The sequence below is a fragment of the Theropithecus gelada genome, chromosome 19 (genome assembly GCF_003255815.1).
Source record: "Theropithecus gelada isolate Dixy chromosome 19, Tgel_1.0, whole genome shotgun sequence".
Classification (NCBI taxonomy): Eukaryota; Metazoa; Chordata; class Mammalia; order Primates; family Cercopithecidae; genus Theropithecus; species Theropithecus gelada.
In genome coordinates, this window is record NC_037687.1 from 6,858,518 (window position 1) to 6,879,601 (window position 21,084).

General features: G+C 43.7%; 1 protein-coding gene across 1 annotated transcript in view; it reads left to right on the plus strand.

Annotated features, from left to right (window-relative positions):
- Positions 1-1,630: 1,630 nt before the first annotated feature.
- The window catches only part of ADGRE1 (adhesion G protein-coupled receptor E1), a 43,548-nt gene continuing 24,094 nt past the window's right edge, over positions 1,631-21,084 (plus strand). Inside the window, exons 1-10 of the mRNA XM_025367809.1 lie at positions 1,631-1,690; positions 4,577-4,639; positions 11,344-11,487; positions 12,349-12,501; positions 12,613-12,728; positions 14,098-14,248; positions 16,337-16,477; positions 16,563-16,709; positions 18,660-18,748; positions 20,687-20,770. Coding sequence (XP_025223594.1) covers positions 1,660-1,690; positions 4,577-4,639; positions 11,344-11,487; positions 12,349-12,501; positions 12,613-12,728; positions 14,098-14,248; positions 16,337-16,477; positions 16,563-16,709; positions 18,660-18,748; positions 20,687-20,770 — 1,119 coding nt within the window. The 5' untranslated portion in view covers positions 1,631-1,659. The remainder of the gene's footprint in view (positions 1,691-4,576; positions 4,640-11,343; positions 11,488-12,348; positions 12,502-12,612; positions 12,729-14,097; positions 14,249-16,336; positions 16,478-16,562; positions 16,710-18,659; positions 18,749-20,686; positions 20,771-21,084) is intronic.

The window sequence follows — 21,084 nt, forward strand, 5'->3', positions numbered from 1 at the left end:
AATTTTTTTGTATTTTTAGTGGAGATGGGGTTTCACCATGTTGCCCAGGCTGGTCTCGAACTCCTGATCTTAGGTGATCCACCCATCTTGGCCTCCCAAAGTGCTGGGATTACAGGCATAAGCCACTGCGCCCGGCCTAAACCTTTGCTCTAAAACTCATTTTTTGTGTCTGCATTTTATTTTATTTTATTTTATTTTGAGATGGAATCTCACTCTGTTGCCCAGGCTGGAGTGCAGTGGCACTGTCTCAGCTCACTGCAGCCTCTGCCTCCTGGATTCAGGCAATTCTCTGTCTCAGCCTCTGGGGTGGCTGGGATTACAAGCACTTAACACCACACCTGCTGGCTAATTTTTTGTATTTTTAGTAGAAACAGGATTTCACCATCTTGGCCAGGCTGGTCCTGAACTCCTGATCTTGTGATCCATCCTCCTAAGCCTCCCGAAGTGCTGGGATTACAGGTGTGAGCCATGGCGCCTGGCCGTGTCTGCATTTTTTATTTCCTTGGTGTGAGGCAATGAACCTTGGGTATTACCCCAGATGGATGATACTACTTCAATATCTGCCAGTCACTGCAATTTGTTATCAGTGGGATTATATCAACCGCAGCACATTCTATCTGCTTGGAAGCCAGGCCTGAAGTTTCAAGGGGTTGACACCCCCTAGGAGCAAGCCTCAAGTCAACCCATGACTGACAGTAGGTGGGATATAAATACCTCAGCTCCCTCACCCCTCGGTTGGAATAACTGAAGGGTATGTTCCATGCCACTTCCCAGATGTAGCTGGGGAGGTTAAGTTCCACTTTCTCACCATGTAACTTGTTTGAAGACACACCCGGTATTGGCTCTTTGCCTTTCCTCTTCCACTTTCTCCTTCTCCAGCTGGCGTCTTCTGGGGTCACCTTCTTGATAAACTATGTTTGCTAGAATCCTTGTCTGAGGATCTGCCCTTGTGAGACCCTAAGATGTTACCAGAGAGAGTTAGGAAGCTCGGAATGGGGTGGAAGTGTTGCTGTATAGTGGTTAGACAGAGTTGAGATCTGAAGGAAAATAAGATAGTTAAAGCTCTTGACTCTGGAGTCAGAGGGTCCTGGGTTCAAATCTCAGGTCTGAGAGATCTTGGACAAGTTATAACTCCTCTGCAAGTCTCAGTTTCCATTTTGTTGGTGAATGGAGGGAGGGAGGGGAATTCCTACTTTATGAGGTTGACACGATAATGAAATTACACTTTGTTGTCAATGTGCCTAGCACAGTGCCTGGTACATGACGGTTGTGATGGCTGTTATACGGGAGACTGGGAAGAGATCCTAAGGGCTGAGATTTGCTTCACTGGAGGCAGGAAGTGGAAGCTCCTTTATTGGTGCAATGAAAGAAGGTGTTGAGAGATGGGAGATAGATGTTGATGGGAAAGAAAAAGGGAGAGATGGTGGGAAGGAGAGAGAGAGAATGGTACGCATTAGGCAGATTAACTTCTCTTTATTGCAGAGAAAGGGGGGAAATTAGGATTTTCTAGGCTGTCTGCAACTCAGCAAAAAGGGCTGTGATGACCGGGCAGCATTGAGCAACTCTGACTCCGCCTTCCCCTCTTCCCACACCTTCTGGTTACCGAAAACCCAGGGTGTAGAAAAGCTTCTTCTCTTTGAATGACAGAACCACAGCATAATGCGTGGCTTCAACCTGCTCCTCTTCTGGGGTAAGTGTGAGGTTGAATGGGGGGGCTAGGGGAGGCCTGGGTTGGAAATAGGCTTCAGGGGAAGTGGGAGGGCCATGGATGGTCCAGCCAAGAGATCATAAGTCCAGGCTGGATACTGCAAACACCTTCATTCGGGGAACCTTTGACAAAATTCCATTGCCCAGGGAAGTCCATCTGTCAGATTAGATTTTTCTCAATAGTCATTCATTTGACCTGTGTTTCCTGAGCACTTCCTGTGTCTTAGGTGCTGTTCTAGGCACTAGAGGATATAGCAGTGAGGAAAAAAAGACTAAGTTCCTGCACTCTTGAGGCTGATATTCTAGTGGGTAGGAGCAGACGGGAAAGAAGGCACAAACGATCATAGTCCACTTAGCACTGCTGTAACTTCTTTAAACATAGAATGTATCCAATTGTCACAACATTTCTATGACATTGGGTTATTATTAGTCCTATTTTGCAGATGAGAAAACTGAGGCAAAGGAGATAAAATAATTTTCCCAAGGCCGCTTAGTCAATAAGGGGTAGAGGCAGGATTTCAAGCCAGGCAGTCTGACTGCAGAGTCTGTAAGCTTTTCCATTACACTATGTTGCCCCAAATTATAAGTAAACATAGGAATTTCAGGTAGCGATAAGTGCTATGAAAGAAGTTGTTACAGAATGTGGTTGGGGGTTATGTTGAAGGGAGAAGTCTGGGGTTGAGGAGGGGCAATTCGAGCTGAGTCCTGAACAATGAGATAGACCCTTCCTGTGCTCTTATTTCTCTTTCTTCAGGTGTCAGTTTGTCTCAACCTTGTTTATCTTCCATGTTTCTGGTTTTTCTTCTATGTCTTGTGTATTTTGGTCATTGGATCACATTTAAGAATGGAGGATATCGGGGACATATTCTAAGTAGCAAGTATGGGTTTCCTCTACTGTTGTACAGTGGATCTGAATCCCCTATTTTAACAAGGAGGAAACTGAGGCACAAAGAGATTAAATAACTTCCTCAAGGCCACACAATCATTAATTGGTGAAGCCAGATTTTTAAACCCAAGCATTTTGACTCCAGACGTTGTATGCCTAAACAGTATGCTGAATTGCCTCTAAAATAATTAATGAATGAGCAGAAGAATTTTTGTTAGTAATAATAGATAGAATTTGGGAGTTTGGATCTGTGGGACCTGTTGACCGGCAGGCTACATTAGAAGAAATAGGTGGCCTGTGGGCATCAAATGTAGGAATGTAGAGTTATTATTTTGGGGTGTTGGCAATGGTATTAACTGTTAACACTCCTTATTCTGCCCTGAAGCTAATCAGCAAAGAGTTGTGATGATGATAGTGATGATAATGATGGTGATGATCATGATGGTGGTGGTGATAATAGTGATGATGAAGATGGTAATGATTATGGTGATGGTGATGATGATGATGACGAGGATGATAATGGTGATGATAGGGATAATGAAGATGATGATGGTGATGATGGTGTGATAATGACCATGAAGATGGTGATGATGGTGATAATGGTGGTGATGATGGTGATAATGTTGATGGTGATGATGATAATGGTGATGATGGCAATTATAATGGTGATGATGATGATGGTGATGATGACAGTGATAATGATGGAGATAATGATGATGGTGCAGGAGACCTAAATGCTGCAGGGCTGCATTGCCTTTAAACATTAAAAAATGGGCTGGGTGCGGTGGCTCACGCTTGTAATCCCAGCAGTTTAGGAGGCTAAGGCAGGCGGATCATGAGGTCAGGAGATCGAGACCATCCTGTCCAACATAGTGAAACCCTGTCTCTACTAAAAATACAAAAATTAGCTGGGAGTGGTGGCACGTGCCTGTAATCCCAGCTACTCGGGAGGCTGAGGCAGGAGAATAGCTTGAACCAGGGAGTTGGAGGTTGCACTGAGCCTAGATCCCACCCCTGCACTCCAGCCTGGCGACAGAGCGAGACTCCATCTCAAAAAAAAAGAAAAACAGAAAAGAAAGGAAAAGAAAAGAAAAATGAACTGCCCTACCCTGTCACGAAATTTGAATACTATAGACACACTGTATATCTATATATGTATTTTCTGTATATACATATGTATCTTATACATAAAAGAGTGAGCTTAAAAAAATCTCTTCCTGAGAACCAAGTTTGAGTCCTTTGGGGGAGATATCACCCCTTTTGAGAATGCATGCTTTAATGTATGCTTTAGAAAATCAACTGGAACTTTTTTTTTTTTTTTAGAGACAGGGTCACCTAGGCTGGAGAGTAGTGGCATGATCTTGGTTCACTGCAGTCTCAATCTCCTGGGCTCAAGCAATCCTCCCACCTCAGCATCCTGAGTAGCTGGTACTACAAGGAGTCACCGCCACCCAGCTAATTAAAAAAGTTTTTTTTTTGTAGAGACGAAGTCTCACTGTGTTGCCCAGGCTGTTCTCAAACTGCTGGTCTCAAGTGATCCTCCCAACTTGGCCTCCTGAGTAGCTGGGGCTATAGGCATGTGCCACTATGCCCAGATAGTTTTTGTATTTTTTGTAGAGATGGAGTTTTGCCATATTGTCCAGGCTGGTCTTGAACTCCTGGTCTCAAGGAATTTACCCACCTTGGCCTCCCGAAGTGCTGGGATTACAGGTGTGCACCATAGTGCTTAGCCTGGAACTATTTAATCAAAAAGAAAAAGAAGATAAAGACAGACAAAATGAAAAGCAAAAACAAAGTGCAGAAAACCAGGAACAGTCATTGTTAAGCTTATGCAAAATAGTGTATGTTTGTTCCTTAACTAAGTTTGTCATCTAGCCTCTTCAAACCTGTTTCCGTGGGGCCAAGCCAGGAGTAATTTTGCAGATTGAGCCCAAAAGGTTTTCTTTTGGTGGTTCATGGTGATTTTCTTTTCTCTCTTCACAGGATGTTGTGTTATGCACAGCTGGGAAAGGCACACAGGACCCACACTGAAACCAACGACGAAGGGTAAGTTGGCCAGAGAGAATGCAGATACCGGAGGGGGTGGAGAATGTTTTCTCCCCAGGAAATATCCCAGGAAGCTGAGCCTCATCCAGATGCTTGCTGGGAGCTAGTTAGTGGCAGAGCAAGGGTTAATATGCAGGTCTCCTGATTCTCACTTCAAGATCTTTCCTTTGTACTTAGAATAGCTGTGTGATCTCAGATAAGTCACCTAACCTCCCTGAACTTCAGTTTCCCAAGCTGTGAAATACAGATAACAATAGGGATGTTGTGAAACTTAACTTCAAAGAGGTAGCTTTGGAAACCACCTGAGATAGATAGATAGATAGATAGACAGATAGATAGATAGATAGATATAGTGTGTGTATATATAATGTAGTATATATTTTTAAATATTAATATATATTTAAATATATAAAATATATCCACTACATATTAATATATATTAAATGCATACATTATATATTATTAGTATATAAGATATATTTTATTAATATATAAATATATTTTATATGTTTTATAAATATAATATATATGTTTTATATATTGTTTATATATAAAATATATTTTAAAAATAAAATAAAAGCAAGGAGAGGAGGAGGAGGAAGAGGAGGAGGAAAGGGAGCGAAAAGAAGAGGGCATCGAGAAATTGTAAAAATGTGGAACCAACCCAAATGCCCATCAGTCAACAAGTGGATAAAGAAACTGTAGGCTGGGCACACTGGCTCACGCTATAATTTCAGCGCTTTGGGAGGCCGAGCCAGGCAGATCACTCGAGGCCAGGAGTTCAAGACCAGCCTGGCCAATATGCTGAAACCCCCATCTCTACTAAAAACGCAAAAATTAGCTGGGCATGATGGCACATGCCTGCAATCCCAGCTACTCAGGAGGCTGAAGCAGGAGAATTTTATATATAAAATATATATTATAATAATAATAATATATAATGTATTATATAATAATATAACAATATATGATATATAAAATATATATTATATAATAATAAATCATTTATATAATATATTATATAACATTAATATATAATGTATTGTATTATTAAAATACATATTAATAGTATTCATATATTAATAATATATAACATATTATATATTAATAATATATAACGTATAATACAATACATGATTAATATATAAAACATATTTTATATATTATTAGTCGAGTGTGGTGGTGCGTGCCTGTAGTCCCAGCTACTTGGGAAGCTGAGGGGGGAGGATCACTTGAGCCTGGGGGTTCGATGCTGCAGTCCTCGAACACCCAGGCTGGAGCACAGTGGTGCAACCATAGCTGACTTCTGCCTCGAACCCCCAGGCTCAAGCGATCCTCCCGCCTCAGCTTCCCGAGTAGCTGGGACTACAGGCACGCACCACCAAACTCGACTAATTTTCTTGATTTTTAAAAATAGTAGAGATGGGGTCTTGCTATGTTGCCTAGGCTAGTCTCAAACTTCTGGGCTCAAACAATCCTCTCACCTCAGCCTCCCAAATTGTTGGGATTACAGGCATGAGCCACTGTGTCCAGCTGGCTCCTGAAATACTTATAGGGACTTTTAAGATATCTTTTTCCCCATTCACGTCTTTGCTTTCTGAGAACTCAATCAACCAATTTGGTAATTAAAGAGTAAACATTACTGTTTTGCTCTCATTGTGTGTCTGGTGCTAAAGCATCTCCAGTTCTCCTAAATGAGATGAAGTCTTTCTCAGAATGGGTTGGGGGTAGTCACATCCATATACGTGGAAAAGAGAAAATTCCATTAAAACATTTTCAAAAAGATTATCTTTGATAAAACACCCATCATTATTATTGATCCCAGAAAGCCCTTGGAGGGTGGGGAAGAGGCTGTATTAATCTTTATACCTCTGGAACTCAGCCAGGATCTGGAAGCATGTAGGCAAGTAACGTGGGTAAATAAAAAAAGGAATAGACCGGGCATGGTGGCTCATGCCTGTAAACCCAGCGCTGTGGGAGGCCTAAGCCTTGGATTGCTTGAATCTATTGTGTCATTCTTATGCCTTTGCATCCTCATAGTTTAGCTCCCATTTATGAGTGAGACCATATAAGGTTTGGTTTTCCATTCCTGAGTTATTTCACTTAGAATAATGGTCTTCAGTCTCATCCAGGTTGTTGCAAAGGCCATTAATTCATTCTTTTTTATGGCTGAGTAGTGTTCCGTCATATATATATATATATACATATATATATACACACACTGTGATATATATATATACACACTGTGATATATATATATCACGGTTTCCTTTTTTTTTTTTTTTTTTTTTTGAGATGGAGTCTCACTCTTGTTCCCCAGGCAGGAGTGCAGTGGCACAATTTTGGCTCACTGCAACCTCCACCTCCTGGGTTCAAGCGATTCCCTTGCCTCAGCCTCCTGAGTAGCTGGGATTATAGGCACCCACCACCACACCTGGCTAATTTTTGTATTTTTAGTAGAGATGGGCTTTCACCATGTTGGTCAGGCTGGTCTTGAACTCCTGACCTTAGGTGATCTGCCTGCCTCAGCCTTCCAAAGTGCTGGGATTACAGGCATGAGCCACTGTGCCTGGTCCCTTTGTAGGATTTTTAAAAAAGGGCTTTATTGAGTGGACTTAAAGGATGGATGAATTGATGTTACCCAGGCAAAAGGGCAGGGTGGGATGTGGCGTGACTGATGGCTAGAACGGTGGGTGCAAAGGTCCTGAGGTTGGAAAGAAGTTGGAGGACCGAGCGAAGGTGAGTGTTACTGATGGCAGAGGGCAGGAGATGAGATGGGGAGGTGAACAGGTACCTAGTCCCACAAGACTGGGTTGTTATTCTGGACTTGGGTGGGTTTCAGTTGTGAGGGAGAGGGCTAGAGGAAGAGGATGATGGAAAACTCACAGCATTAAGGGACCACAAGTGATAAAATACCGGAAGTCTGCATAGAGAAATGTTGCCTCTGCAGATGAAAGAGGAAGCTGGAAATGAGAAGAGAGATACCATCTGAGGTCTCATGCAGGGAAGGGAAATAAACAAGGCACATTATAGGAGCAAAGAACTTAGATCTCAAAACTGAGTGTATAACATAAACAGGGCGAATAATGTCACAGTCATGATAATCCCTTCCTTCTATTTTTATGATACGTTTTAGTTTTTCCATACTACCAATTGATGTTGGCATTATCGTTGGTTCCTCTCTTTTCACCCCTCACGTCCAATCCATTGGCAAATTTTGTTAGTGTTGCTTTAAAAAGAAAATTCTGAATTGCATTCCCTCCATTACTCCCTTCCGGGTTGTATCCACAGACATTGTTCAACTGGACAAGTGCAGCCACCCCGTCCTTGGTCAGTTTGTTTCTGATCTTCTATAGTTCATCTTCCAACCAGTTGCCAGAAGGCTTATGTTAAAACCTTATGCTGTGTCCCTACTCTGCTCTAAATTCTCCCATGACTCCCATCTTTCTTTGATACAAGGCCCAAGTCTACTATTCATAATAGTCAAGATGTGGAATCCACCTCAGTGTCCACCAACAGATGAATGGATGAACACAATGTGGTCTGCATACACAACGGATTGCTATTTGGCCATAAAAAGAATGACATTCCACAATTTGCAGCAACGTGGATGAAACTGGAGGTTGTTAAGTGAAATGAGCCAGGCACAGAAAGGCAAATATCACATGTCCTGACTCATATGTAGTTGCCCTATTGTGCCACTGAGCACTGGATCTTATTCCTTCCATCTAACTGTGGTTTTTGTACCGACTAGTTAATCCCTCATTATCCCGCTTCCCCACTATCCTTCCCAGCCTCTGGTAATTACCATTCTACTCTCTACCTCGGTGAGATAATGATGATGATTATTTTTAGCTCCCACATAGGAATGAGAACATGCAATATTTATCTTTCTGTGCATGGCTTATTTCACTTAACATAATGTCCTCCAGTCTTCCAGTTCCATCTATGTTTCTGCAAATGATAGAATTTCATTATTTCTTTTCTTTTCTTTTCCCTTTGCTTTCCTTTTTCCTTTCCCTTTCCCTTCCCCTTCCCCTTCCCCTTCCCCTTCCCCTTCCCCTTCCCCTTCCCCTTCCCTTCCCTTCCCTTCCCTTCCCTTCCTTCCCTTCCCTTCCCTTCCTTTCCTTTCCTTTCCTTATTTTCTTTTTTGATGGAGTTTTGCTCTTATTGCTCAGGCCGGAGTGCAATGGCGTGATCTTGGCTCACTGCAACCTCCACCTCCGTGGTTCAAGTGATTCTCCTGCTTCAGCCTCCTGAGTAGCTGGGATTACAGGCATGCACCACCACACCTGGCTAATTTTTTGTATTTTTAGTAGAGACGGGGCTTTTTCATGTTGGTCAGGCTGGTCTCGAACTCCCGACCACAAGTGATCCACCCACCTCGGCCTCCCCATGTGCTGGGATTGCAGGTGTGAGCCACCGTGCCCGCCCGATTTCATTATTTCTTATGGCTGAATGCTATTCCATTGAGTATGTATACCACATCTTCCTCACCCATTCATCCATTGATGGACACTTAGGTTGATTCCATCTCTCGCATGCCCACCACAAGAATGACAGCATCAAGTGAGCCTCTTTCCTAGCACCTAGGAGCCTGACCCCACCTGTGATCTTGTCCTTTTGAAGCTCACAGTGTGGTGGTGAAGGTGGCCATGAAGGAGGGAATCACTGAAACAATCAAGCAGTCACAGTTTTGATGAATTCCATAAAAGAAGAGCTCAGGGAGCTATGGAGGAGTCAGGGAAGGCTTCTTGGAGGAAGTGACATTAAAGCAAGATCTGAGAAATGAGTGGAAGCTGGCCTGGCAAAGCAGAGGCAGAGGGAACAGCATGTGCAAAGGCCCTGTGATAGGAAGGTTAGAAATGGAGCACAAAGAGAAACTGACATGATGAGGCTGAATGATGTGGTTGGGTCTGGTCACTGGGGGCTTTGCAGTTCATGTTGAGTGATTTGAGTTTTATTTCTAAGGAGAACAAAGAGCATTATAGGCAAGGGGTGGAGGTGGGAGGTCGAATGTGCATTCAGAGATGACCATGGTGTGGAGTAGAAGACTGTGGAGGACAATGGGGGTATGTAGAAATGTTGAATTTAGAGGAAGATCTGGATCAGGCAGATGGTGGGGTGATGGTGGGTAATTGTCAAATGTTATTTGGGAGCGGGGATCAACAGGGCTTGGAGGCTCATTAAATGTGGTGGTTAAACAGGCAAACTGAGGTACAGAGACGTGAAATCACTTGTCCCAAGACTGGACTGGCTAGTATAGAGTGTTGATTGCTTTCATAGAAACAAAGTAACCACGAATGAAACAATGCAGATGTTTATTTTTATCCATCTCATAAATCTCCAACTTGAAGATGGAACACGGTCGTGGAACAACCTTGCCTAGGAGGTCATCCCGTCTCCCAGGTGCCTTTTGCCTTGTTGCCTCTCCAACCTTAGATGTGAGCCTCATCTGCCATGGTTGGGAATGGATCACCCTACTCTGTCCATCTTCCAGCCCAGGTGAAAAGTGAAAGGAAGTGTAGAGTATGCTCTTTCTTTTCAAGGTCATGATCAGACAGTGAACACATCACTTCTATTCATTCTCCTCAGCCAGATTTTCGCCAGGTGGCCACAGCTAGCTGCAAGAGAAGCTGGGAATACAGTCCTCAACTGGATGGTTCTATTATTATAAGGAAGAGGGTGGAATGGGTTTGGGGGAACAGCTACCATTCTTGGCTTTGAGGTTTGCTGCTGGAACTTGAACCCCGGTCTGCCTTGTCTCAAAATTTGCACTTTTCACTCTCACATTTTTCTTTCTAGTGTTGGATGTTCATGGTGTGATCCATGGAGCAACAGAATTGGCATCCTCCGGGCACTTGTTAGAAATGCAAAATCCCTGGCCCCCTTCCCCAGACCTGCTGAATCAGTACCTGATTTTCCAAGATGTTCTTGGAATCCAAGGGGAGGCAGGTGATACTGGTCTGTGGACACTTTGGCTAGCAAGGATCCAGATTAGTGCTTCTCAAACTTCCCTGTGCACACACATCACCCGAGATCTTGTTCAAATGCAGATTCTGATTCAGTGGATTTTGCATTTCCATCTAACTCCCAGGCGATGCTTATGTGGCTGGCCCACAGACCCTACTTTGAGTAGCAAGGGTCTAGGGTCTTCGAGGTACATTATTAAATATGATTGGTGGCTGTATCAAGTTTCCTAGGTCTGCTTAAAATGACAGAAATTTATTCTCTTGAGGTTCTAGAGGCCAGAAGTGTGAAATATAGGTATTGGCAAGGCTAGTCTTTCTCCAAAGGCTATAGGACAGAATCTGTTCCATGCCTTTTTTTAAGGCTTTTGTTATTGCTGGCAATCCTTGATGTTCCTTGGCTTCTAGACATATCACTCTGATCCCGGTTTCCACTGTTGCATGGCACTGTCCCTGTGCACATCTGTGTGTCTCTTCTCTTCTTATAAAGACACGTGTGGCCCACCCTACTCCACCACTACTTCATCTTAACTTATATCTTAATTACATCTACAAAGATGCAGTTTCTAAATAAGATGAAATTCACAGGTACCAGGGTTTAGGACTTTAACGTATCTTCTGGGAGGAACACAGTCCAACCCGTAACAGCCACCTCCACCTTTGTATGCTGGGCTCCCTTGCAGCCTCACTCTAATGCTCTAATCTTGTCTAAACTTTTCTTTATACACCACCTAGATAATAAATGTAGAGACAGTACCATGTGCCCATCTCATGCCACCTGCACCAGCACTGTGGACAGTTACTATTGTGCTTGCAAACAAGGATTCCGGTCCAGCAATGGACAAAATCACTTCAAGGATCCAGGAGTGGAATGCAAAGGTGAGTTCATATCCCCTCAAACCCTCCAGCATTTGGTAGTAAAATCAAGCAAAAGCAGGCTGGGTATTGAATGTAGGTACTCCCCCACCCCCCTTTTTAAAATTCTGGTTTAATAATCTATACCTTTTAAGTGGAGCATTAGGCCATTTCTGTTCAAGGTTAATATTGATATGTGACGGTTTTGTTCCTGTCACAGCATTACTAGCTAGTGTTGCTAGCAAATGTGACTTACTTATTTCCTTCCTTCTTTCCTTCCTTCCTTCCTTCCTTCCTTCCTTCCTTCCTTTCTTCCTTCCTTCCTCCCTCCCTCCCTCCCTTCCTTCTTTCCTTCCTTCCTCCCTCCCTCCCTTCTTTCCTTCTTTTCTTCCTTCCTCCCTCCCTCCCTCCCTCCCTCCCTCCCTTCCTTCCTTCCTTCCTTCTTTCCTTCCTTCCTTCCTTCCTTCCTTCCTTCCTTCCTTCCTTCCTTCCTTCCTTCCTTCCTTCCTTCCTTCCTTCCTTCCTTTCTTCTTCCCCACCCTTCCTCTCTGTGATCGTGTAAATAAATTCCTGGTCACTGTAAAATTTCATGGATGGTTGAGTTTCTTCACAATATGGTGGCTGGATTCCAAGGATAAGCATCCCAAGAGAACAGGTGGAAGGACATCATATTTTTATGACCTAGTGTCACTTCCACCATAGTCACAAGCATGCTCAGATTCCAGATGAGGACATACATTTCATTGCTTGATGGAAAAAGTACCAAAGTCACATTGAATGATGTGCATATGGAATGGGAGATATTGTTTTAACATTTTTTTTTTTTTTCAAAATACAGTCTTCCATGTAGTAGAAGCAAATTTGTAACTCTAACTCTCTGTCTAGATGTTGATGAATGTTCTGAAAGCCAGCCCTGCGGTCCTAATTCAGTCTGCAAAAACCTGTCGGGGAGGTACGAGTGCAGCTGTTTACGTGGTTTCTCTTCTCCCACTGGAAATAACTGGAAACCAGGAAAGCCAGGCAATTTCTCCTGTACTGGTAATGCTCTCAGACTCCCAGGGATGGGTCTTGGGTGGGGGATGATTTCATGTATTTTTAAACTTAGGCACCCAATTTCTTATCTGCTCACCCTCTTCCACTGCTTCTCAGATATTAATGAGTGCCTCACCGGCAGGGTGTGCCCTGAGCATTCTGACTGTGTCAACTCCATGGGAAGCTACAATTGCAACTGTCAAGTTGGATTCATCTCTAGAAACTCCATCTGTTTATTATTTACCTACTTAATTAATTAAGGGTCATCTCACTGGAAGACCCTATGAGAAAGGGATTTTTCTCATGTAGGGATGAGAAAATTGGGGCTCAGAGAGGTAAAAACATATAGTTGCCTATATCTTTTTCTCTATCCCTTTACTTTGGGCCTGTGGGTGTCTTTACATGTTAGGTAGGTCTCTTGTAGGCAGCACATGGTTAGGTCTTTTTTTTGTTGTTTTGTATCTTGTTTAACAATCTATATCTTTTAAGTGGAGCATTAGGCCATTTCTGTTCAAGGTTAATATTGATATTTGAGGGTTTTGCTCCTATCACAGTGTTGCTAGCTAGTTGCTTTGTGATCTCAATTGTGTAAATGCTTTATAGGATCTGTGAACTATATGCAAATGTTAAGTGGAAATGCTGGGATTTGAACTCCTGTCGAGGACCTACTATAAGTCAGATAATGGTATCAGAATATGATGGGGTGCATTGTCTCACATGTCTGGGGCTCATCTGGGAGGATTCATTTCTTTTTTTGTTTTGTTTTGTTTTGTTTTTTTGTTTTTTGTTTTTTGTTTTTTGAGGCGGAGTCTTGCTCTGTCGCCCAGGCTGGAGTGCAGTGGCCGGATCTCAGCTCACTGCAAGCTCCGCCTCCCGGGTTTACGCCATTCTCCTGCCTCATCCTCCCGAGTAGCTGGGACTACAGGCGCCTGTCACCTCGCCTGGCTAATTTTTTATATTTCTTAGTAGAGACGGGGTTTCACAGTGTTAGCCAGGATGGTCTCGATCTCCTGACCTCGTGATGGGAGGATTCATTTCTCTGCCATTTGGTCTTTTGTTCTTCATTAGGCTAGTCAGGGGCTTGTTCGTGTGGCAGAGGTCAGAGGCCCAAGAGAATGAACAGAAGCCAACAGGTCTCTTGAGGCCCATGTTTGGAATTAGCACCTCATTACTTCACTGTCTTCTATTGGTCAGTGCAAGTCATAGGGCCAGCTATATTTAAGGGGTAGAGAAACAGACTCCACCTCCTAGTGCAAGGTATGGTAAAGTCACATGGCTTGCAATCTACATCTTGGGGTATATATACAGAGAGAAGTAAAGGACTATGGCTACTTTTGCAATCTCTGATAATTATGTTTTGAAACTATTTGCCACCCTTCTGCTTACATGCTAGTGGCTAGAATTTGTTCTCATGGCCATGCCTACTGTAAGAAGGGGCTGGGAAATATGCCCCACTGTGTGCCTGGGAAGAAGGGGGGAACATGGATATCAGGGAGCATCAGCCCTGTCTGCTGAAAATCAACACTCAGAGTGAATCTCCTATTTGTTGTCTCTACTCCTTGCTTTCTCATTTACCTTGACCTGGGTTTTTTCTTCTACTTGTCAGATGACAATGAATGTGCCAACCCAAGAATGTGCCCAGAGCATGCAACTTGTAATAACACTGTTGGAAACTACTCTTGTTTCTGCGACCCAGGATTTGAATCCAGCAGTGGCCACTTGAGTTTCCAGGGTCTCAAAGCATTGTGTGAAGGTAGATGGGGATGTCTTCTAAGAAATCAGGTCCAAGACTGTTTGCAAAGACAGCAGTGAGGGAATTGGGGTGGGTCTTGGTTGAGTTTGAGATTTTCATCTGCAAATCTGAAGCCAATAATCATTCATTCACTCATTCATTCACTCATTAAAGAAATACCTCTTGAGCACTTACAGTATACGAGGCTCTATTCTAGGTACTGGGGATACAGCAGTAAATAACATCTCTAAATAACATCTCACTGGGGCTTAGGGCTTCCACGTAGGAATTTGGAGGAGGGATACCATTCAGTCCATAGTACCCATGAACAAACAGCCTGTAAGTGACAGCCAGGTTTTGAACTCAGAATGTCCATGTTCTCTTTTTTTTTTTTTTTTTTTGAGACGGAGTCTCGCTCTGTAGCCCAGGCTGGAGTGCAGTGGCCGGATCTCAGCTCACTGCAAGCTCCGCCTCCCGGGTTTACGCCATTCTCCTGCCTCAGCCTTCCCGAGTAGCTGGGACTACAAGCGCCCGCCACTGCGCCCGGCTAGTTTTTTGTATTTTTTAGTAGAGACGGTGTTTCACCATGTTAGTCAGGATGGTCTCGATCTCCTGACCTCGTGATCCGCCCGTCTCGGCCTCCCAAAGTGCTGGGATTACAGGCTTGAGCCACCGCGCCTGGCCTAGAATGTCCATGTTCTCAACCCCTCTACTCTGTGCCTCTTTTTTTGTTTGTTTTTTGTTTTGGGGGCTTTTTTTTTTTTTTTTGATAGAGTCTTGCTCTGTTGCTCAGGCTGGAGTGCAGTGGTGCAATCTCAGTTCACTGCAACCTCCCCGTCCTGGGTTCAAGCAATTCTCCTGCCTCAGCTTCCCAAGTAGATGGAATTACAGGCATGTGGCACTATGCCCAGCTAATTTTTGTGTTTTTAGTAGAGACAAGGTTTCACCATGTTGGCCAGGCTGGTCTCAAACTCCTGACCCCAGGTGATCCGCCTGCCTTGGCCTCTCAAAGTGTTGGGATTACAGGCGTGAGCCACTGCGCCCAGCCTGTTTTTTGTTTCTGAGACGGAGTCTCACTCTGTCGCCCAGGCTGGAGTGCAGCGGCGTGATCTCAGCTCACTGCAACCTCTGCCTCCCAGGTTCAAGCAATTCTCCTGCCTCAGCCTCTTGAGTAGCTGGGATTACAGGCATGTGCCTGGCTAATTTTTGATTCGGGGCAGGCGAGCCCCAAAGTGGGGTTTACCTCACAAGGGTTCTTGGCTTTGCCCAGGAAAGAATTTAAGGGCAAGCCAGAGGTAGAAGAAAACAGCTTTATTGAAGAGGCAGTGTTACAGTTTTGTAAGTGCTGCAGCTCCGGCAGAGCAGGGCTACCTCATAGCAGAGAGCAGCAGCTCTGGGCAGTTTTGCAATCATTCTTATACCGACTTTTAATCATATGCAGATTAACAGGTGGTTTCTGCAAACATTTCTAGGGAAAGGGTAGTAACTTTTGGGTCATCGGGTCATTACCATAGAAAGGGGAAGTAACTCCCCAATGTTGCCATGTCAATGGTAAACTGACCTGGCACACTGGCGAGCATGCCTTATGGAAAGCTGCTTCCACTCTGTCCTTGTTTTAGCTAGTCCTCAATTTCCTCCAGTGTCCGAGTCCCTCCTCTGGAGTTGAGCCCTGTTTCCTACCTCATTACTAGCTTAACATAATAGAAAGTTATCACTCTCATAACAATTCAATAGGGATATACCTGGCCAGTGGGCAGCTTTTCTCCACGTGGTGATAAAGGAATTCAATCTCTCTCCATCTTTTGGTTCTTGCATTCCTTAGAGCCTTGGAGTTCCTGGTTTTAGCCAGTTGAGGTGAAAGAGGGAGGAGAGAAGTTACACTCACTTCTTGACCACCTTGTCCCTGAAATGACATATACCGTGGCTCTCATATTCCACGAGCGAACAGTAGTCACATGACCTCACCTAGACGCAGAGGGTTCTGGGAAATGTAGTCCCTGGCTGGGGTGCCATTTTCTAGTGAAACGTGACTCCGTATTTTGCAAAGGGAAGTATGATTTTGTTGGATCACTGACCAACTTGACTCCACACCCATTCTATACCCCACAGACATTGACGAATGCACTGAAATGTGTCCCATCAATTCAACATGCACCAACACTCCTGGGAGCTACTTTTGCACCTGCCACCCTGGCTTTGCACCAAGCAATGGACAGTTGAATTTCACAGACCAAAAAGTGGAATGTAGAGGTGAGCAGAGGGTTTGATGGACAATCCAGAAAAGACATTTCTCTTTGTTCTTCTGGGTTTCTTGATATTCTCCAGTTCTTTGCAGATATTGATGAGTGCCGCCAAGATCCATCAACATGTGGTCCAAATTCTCTCTGCACCAATGCTCTGGGCTCCTACAGCTGTGGCTGCATTGCAGGCTTTCGTCCCAATCCAGAAAGCTCCCAGAAAGACGGCAACTTCAGCTGCCAAAGTAATCATCTCTTCGTATGTGTTGGCAATGGAATCTGTTTCTGGCTTTGACTGGAAAATTCTCATTCTACCCAACCTCAGGATCTTCCTCTTACTGTTGCCTCATCCGCATATTCTGTTTCTTTTCTTCTTCATCCATTTCCTCTTTCAATAAATGATTTTTGGAGTACCTATTAATTAATTAATTAGTTAGTTAAACAGGCCCCTGCAGTAGGCGCTGAAGATTTGGTCCTAAATATGATAGGCATGATTCTTGTCCTCTTGTAGCTTATAGTCTAGGGAAGGAGCCAGAAAACACACACACACACAATTATTTAATTATAACTATGAATAAAACAACAAAGAAACATAGTGTGCTTTGAAGTGACTAATAGGATATTGATTATGCTCCAAGCAAACAGTTAAGCAGAAACCTGAAGGAGGAGAAGGACTTCTCTAGAGGAAGAATGGAGATCATGCTGTTCTGGGTTATAGCAGATGCAAAGGTCCTGAGGCTCACAACAAATGAGGACAAGGGGAAGTGGCATTAGACATATCTGATGAAGTGGACAGAGGTCAGATTCTGCAGGTTCTTGGTGGCTTGTGAAGAATTTTGAAAGGGCTGGATGCAGTGACGTGCCTATAAACAGCACTTTGGCAGGCAAAGGTGAGAGGATCACTTGAGGCCAGGAATTCAAGACCAGCTTGGGCAACATTGCAAGACTCTGTCTCTACAAAAAATAATGATAAAAAATGAGCTAGATATAGTAGCATGGGCTTGTAGTCCTAGCTACTCAGGAGACTGAGGTGGGAATATCACTTGAGCCTAGGAGATTGAGGCCACAGTGAGCTATGCTCATGCCACAGCACTCAAGCCTGGGTGACAGAGTAAGACCCTGTCTTTTATTTATTATTATTTTTTTTGACGGAGTCTCACTCTGTCACCCAGGCTGGAGTGCAGTGGTGCTATCTCTGCTCACTGCAACCTCCATCTCCGGGTTCAAACAATTCTTCTGCCTCGGCCTGCTAAGTAGCTAGGATTACAGGTGCTCCCACCACGCCCAGCTAATTTTTGTATTTCTAGTAGAGACGGGGTTTCACCATGTTGGCCAAGCTGTTCTTGAACTCCTGACCTCGTGATCCGCCCACCTCGGCCTCTCAAAGTGCTGGGATTACAGATGTGAGCCACCGTGCCCTGCCAACCCTTTCTTTCAAAAAAGAATTTCAGAGTCCTTTTCCCCCCCAAGAATAATGGGGAACCATGAAAGGTTTAAAACTGTTAAATTATGGATTATTTACATTAAAAATATGTGTACCTTATTGGAGGCAATGAAGTATAACAAGTAAATGAATATAGCTGATGTATTTCCCAATATAATAAAGATAGTATCATCAATGCCACTGGATCTCCTATGCGTTTCTTCTCCACTCTATCTCCTTGTATCCTCAGAAAACCACTTGGAATTTTGTGTTTATTATTTCCCTACTTAAAAAAATATTTTCCCTGGTACGTACCCCTAAACAATATCTGCCTAGTATTGCTTGTTTTGGAGCTTTGTAAAAATGATATAATACTACATATGACTATAGATGTATGTCTTTTACATGTATGACTTCTCTAATTTGCTCTGTTTCACTCATTATCATGCCTTTTAGAGTATAAGTTGTGCAGGGACATAATACGGAGTGAGAAGTCACACATATAAAAAACATACATCCATAGTCATATGCATGATTGCCTCTAAGAGGCATGATATTGAGTGAAATAGAGCAAAGTGGAAAATTGTGTGTTCTAGTAGACACATCCTTCATGTTGTAGTGTGTAGCTGTGGTTTGTTCATTTTCCCCCTTGTGTATTAGGGTAATAGATGGATTTTAAGCCAGGGAGGGGAGGACATGAAATCAGACGTGAATTTTCATCATATTTTGCTGAGGTTGAAATTTTTTTTGGTTACTGTTGTTTTCTTCCTAGGGGTTCCCTTCAAATGTAAGGAAGATGTGATACCCGATAATGAGCAGGTCCAGCAATGCCAAGAGAGAACCACAGTGAAACCTGAATATGCAAGTATTTCTTAAGGTTCCTAGTTTCTGAGGTTTTCTTAGAAGTCATTCAGGTAGAATGTTGTTTTTGCAGTTCTAACAAAGGCAAAAGTAATAGTGGCCAAAACCAGACAGCAGTTTATTTTTCTCGTCTGTAACCGGCTGAGTGTAAGCTGTGCAGAGTTCGTACGATGGCTCCGTTATGCTCCGCCAGCATCAACACAACAAGCTGCTCACTTTGTGGTCCAAGATGGCTGCTCCAGCTCCTGCCCTCACATCTGCATTCCAGCTTGTGGGAAGGGGAAAAGAGGAAGTGAAAAGCACGATCCTTCTCTTTAAGCATATGACCCAGCACCACTTCTGCTTGCACCTGATTGGGTAGAAATTAGTCACGTGGTCACATCTAGCTGCAAGGGAAGCTGGGAAGAGAGGATATTTGCCTATCGAAAACTTCAGGATTCTCTTAATAAAAGAATGGGAGAATATATTGGAGTCTTCCTGTCGGTGAAGGTGTTGATGCTGCAACTGAGGGATGTTGGTGTGGGGCTGTTACACAGCCAGCCAGGCCAAAAGGAATCTGGACATCCTGATTGTCTAATGAAGTCATTGCAATGAGTAAAGACTCCAGGGCCTGTTTAGACATTAATGTCACTATTCTAAATATGAGCTTGTAAATTAGCTTTGGACCACTGTTTTTCTTTTTAAATTGTGGTGAGGTACACATAACATAAAATTCACCACTTTAACTATTTTTTTTTTTTTTTTTTTTGAGACGGAGTCTCGCTGTGTCGCCCAGGCTGGAGTGCAGTGGCGCGATCTCGGCTCACTGCAAGCTCCGCCTCCCGGGTTCACGCCATTCTCCCGCCTCAGCCTCCGAGTAGCTGGGACTACAGGCGCCCGCCACCACGCCCGGCTAGTTTTTGTATTTTTAGTAGAGACGGGGTTTCACCATGTTAGCCAGGATGGTCTCGATCTCCTGACCTCGTGATCCACCCGTCTCGGCCTCCCAAAGTGCTGGGATTACAGGCTTGAGCCACCGCGCCCGGCCCACTTTAACTATTTTGAAGTGTGCAATTCAGTGGCACTTAGACAATTCACAATGTTATGCAATCATCACCTCAATCTAGTTCTAGAATTTTTTTTTTTTGAGATGGAGTCTTGCTCTGTTGCCCAGGCTGGAGTGCAGTGGGGTGATCTTGGCTCACTGCAACCTCTACCTCCCGGGTTCAAACAATTCTTCCTGCCTCAGCCTCCTGAATAGCTGGGACTACAGGCACCCACCACCATGCCTGGCTAATTTTTGTGTTTTTAGTAGAGATGGGGTTTCACCATGTTGGCCAGGGTTGGTCTCAAACTCCTGACCTCAGGTGATCTGCCCACCTCAGCCTCCCAAAGTGCTGGGATTACAGGTGTGAGCCACCGTGCTCAGCCAAGTTCTGGAATATTTTTATCATTAAGCAGTCACTCCCCATTTTCCCCTCCCACTAGCCCATGGCAAACACTAATCAGCTTTCCGTCTCCGTGGATTTGTCTATTCTTGACATTTTATAGAAATGGAATCATGCGATATTTTCTCCTTTGTGTCTGGCTTCTTTCACTTAGCATGATATTTTCAAGGTTTATTCATGCTGTAGTACATATCAGAGAACTCCATTCCTTTTTATGGCTGAATAATATTCCATATGGACCACTGTTAGTTCATACATTTTCTCTTCTTTTAATATCACTAAGTAGTTTCGCTATTTGTTTATGTTTGCTTTTTTTATTCATGGGAGGAAAAGGTGATATGATTCTAATTCTGATCAAACAATGAGTTTTTATTTCCCTGAGAATTCTACAGACTCAGGAATTCAGGGTTACCTCATATGATGGACTTTATGGGCTAATTTATAGATTACATGCTTGGTGGATTAATCAATTCATGCTCATAAATGCTCTTTTTTTTTTTCTGGGTCACAGGTCTCCTTTTGTGCACAAATGAATAACATCTTCAGTGTTCTGGACAATGTGTGTGAAAATAAAACAACTGTAGTTTCTCTGAAGGTAACAATTGGGTCTTTTAAATTGTGTTTTGAGTTTCAAACATCCTGGGCACACTTTGGGTGTCTTTATGGCCGGGTGTGGTGGCTCACACCCATAATCCCAGCACTTTGGGAGGTTGAGGCATGTGAATCACTTGAGGTCAGGAGTTCGAGACCAGCCTAGCCAACATGATGAAACCCTGTCTCTACTACAAATACAAAAATTAGCCGGGCATGGTGGCGGGTGCCCATAGTACCAGCTACTCAAGAGGCTGAAGCAGGAGAATTGCTTGAACCCGGGAGGCGGAGGTTGTGGTGAGCCGAGATAGCACAACT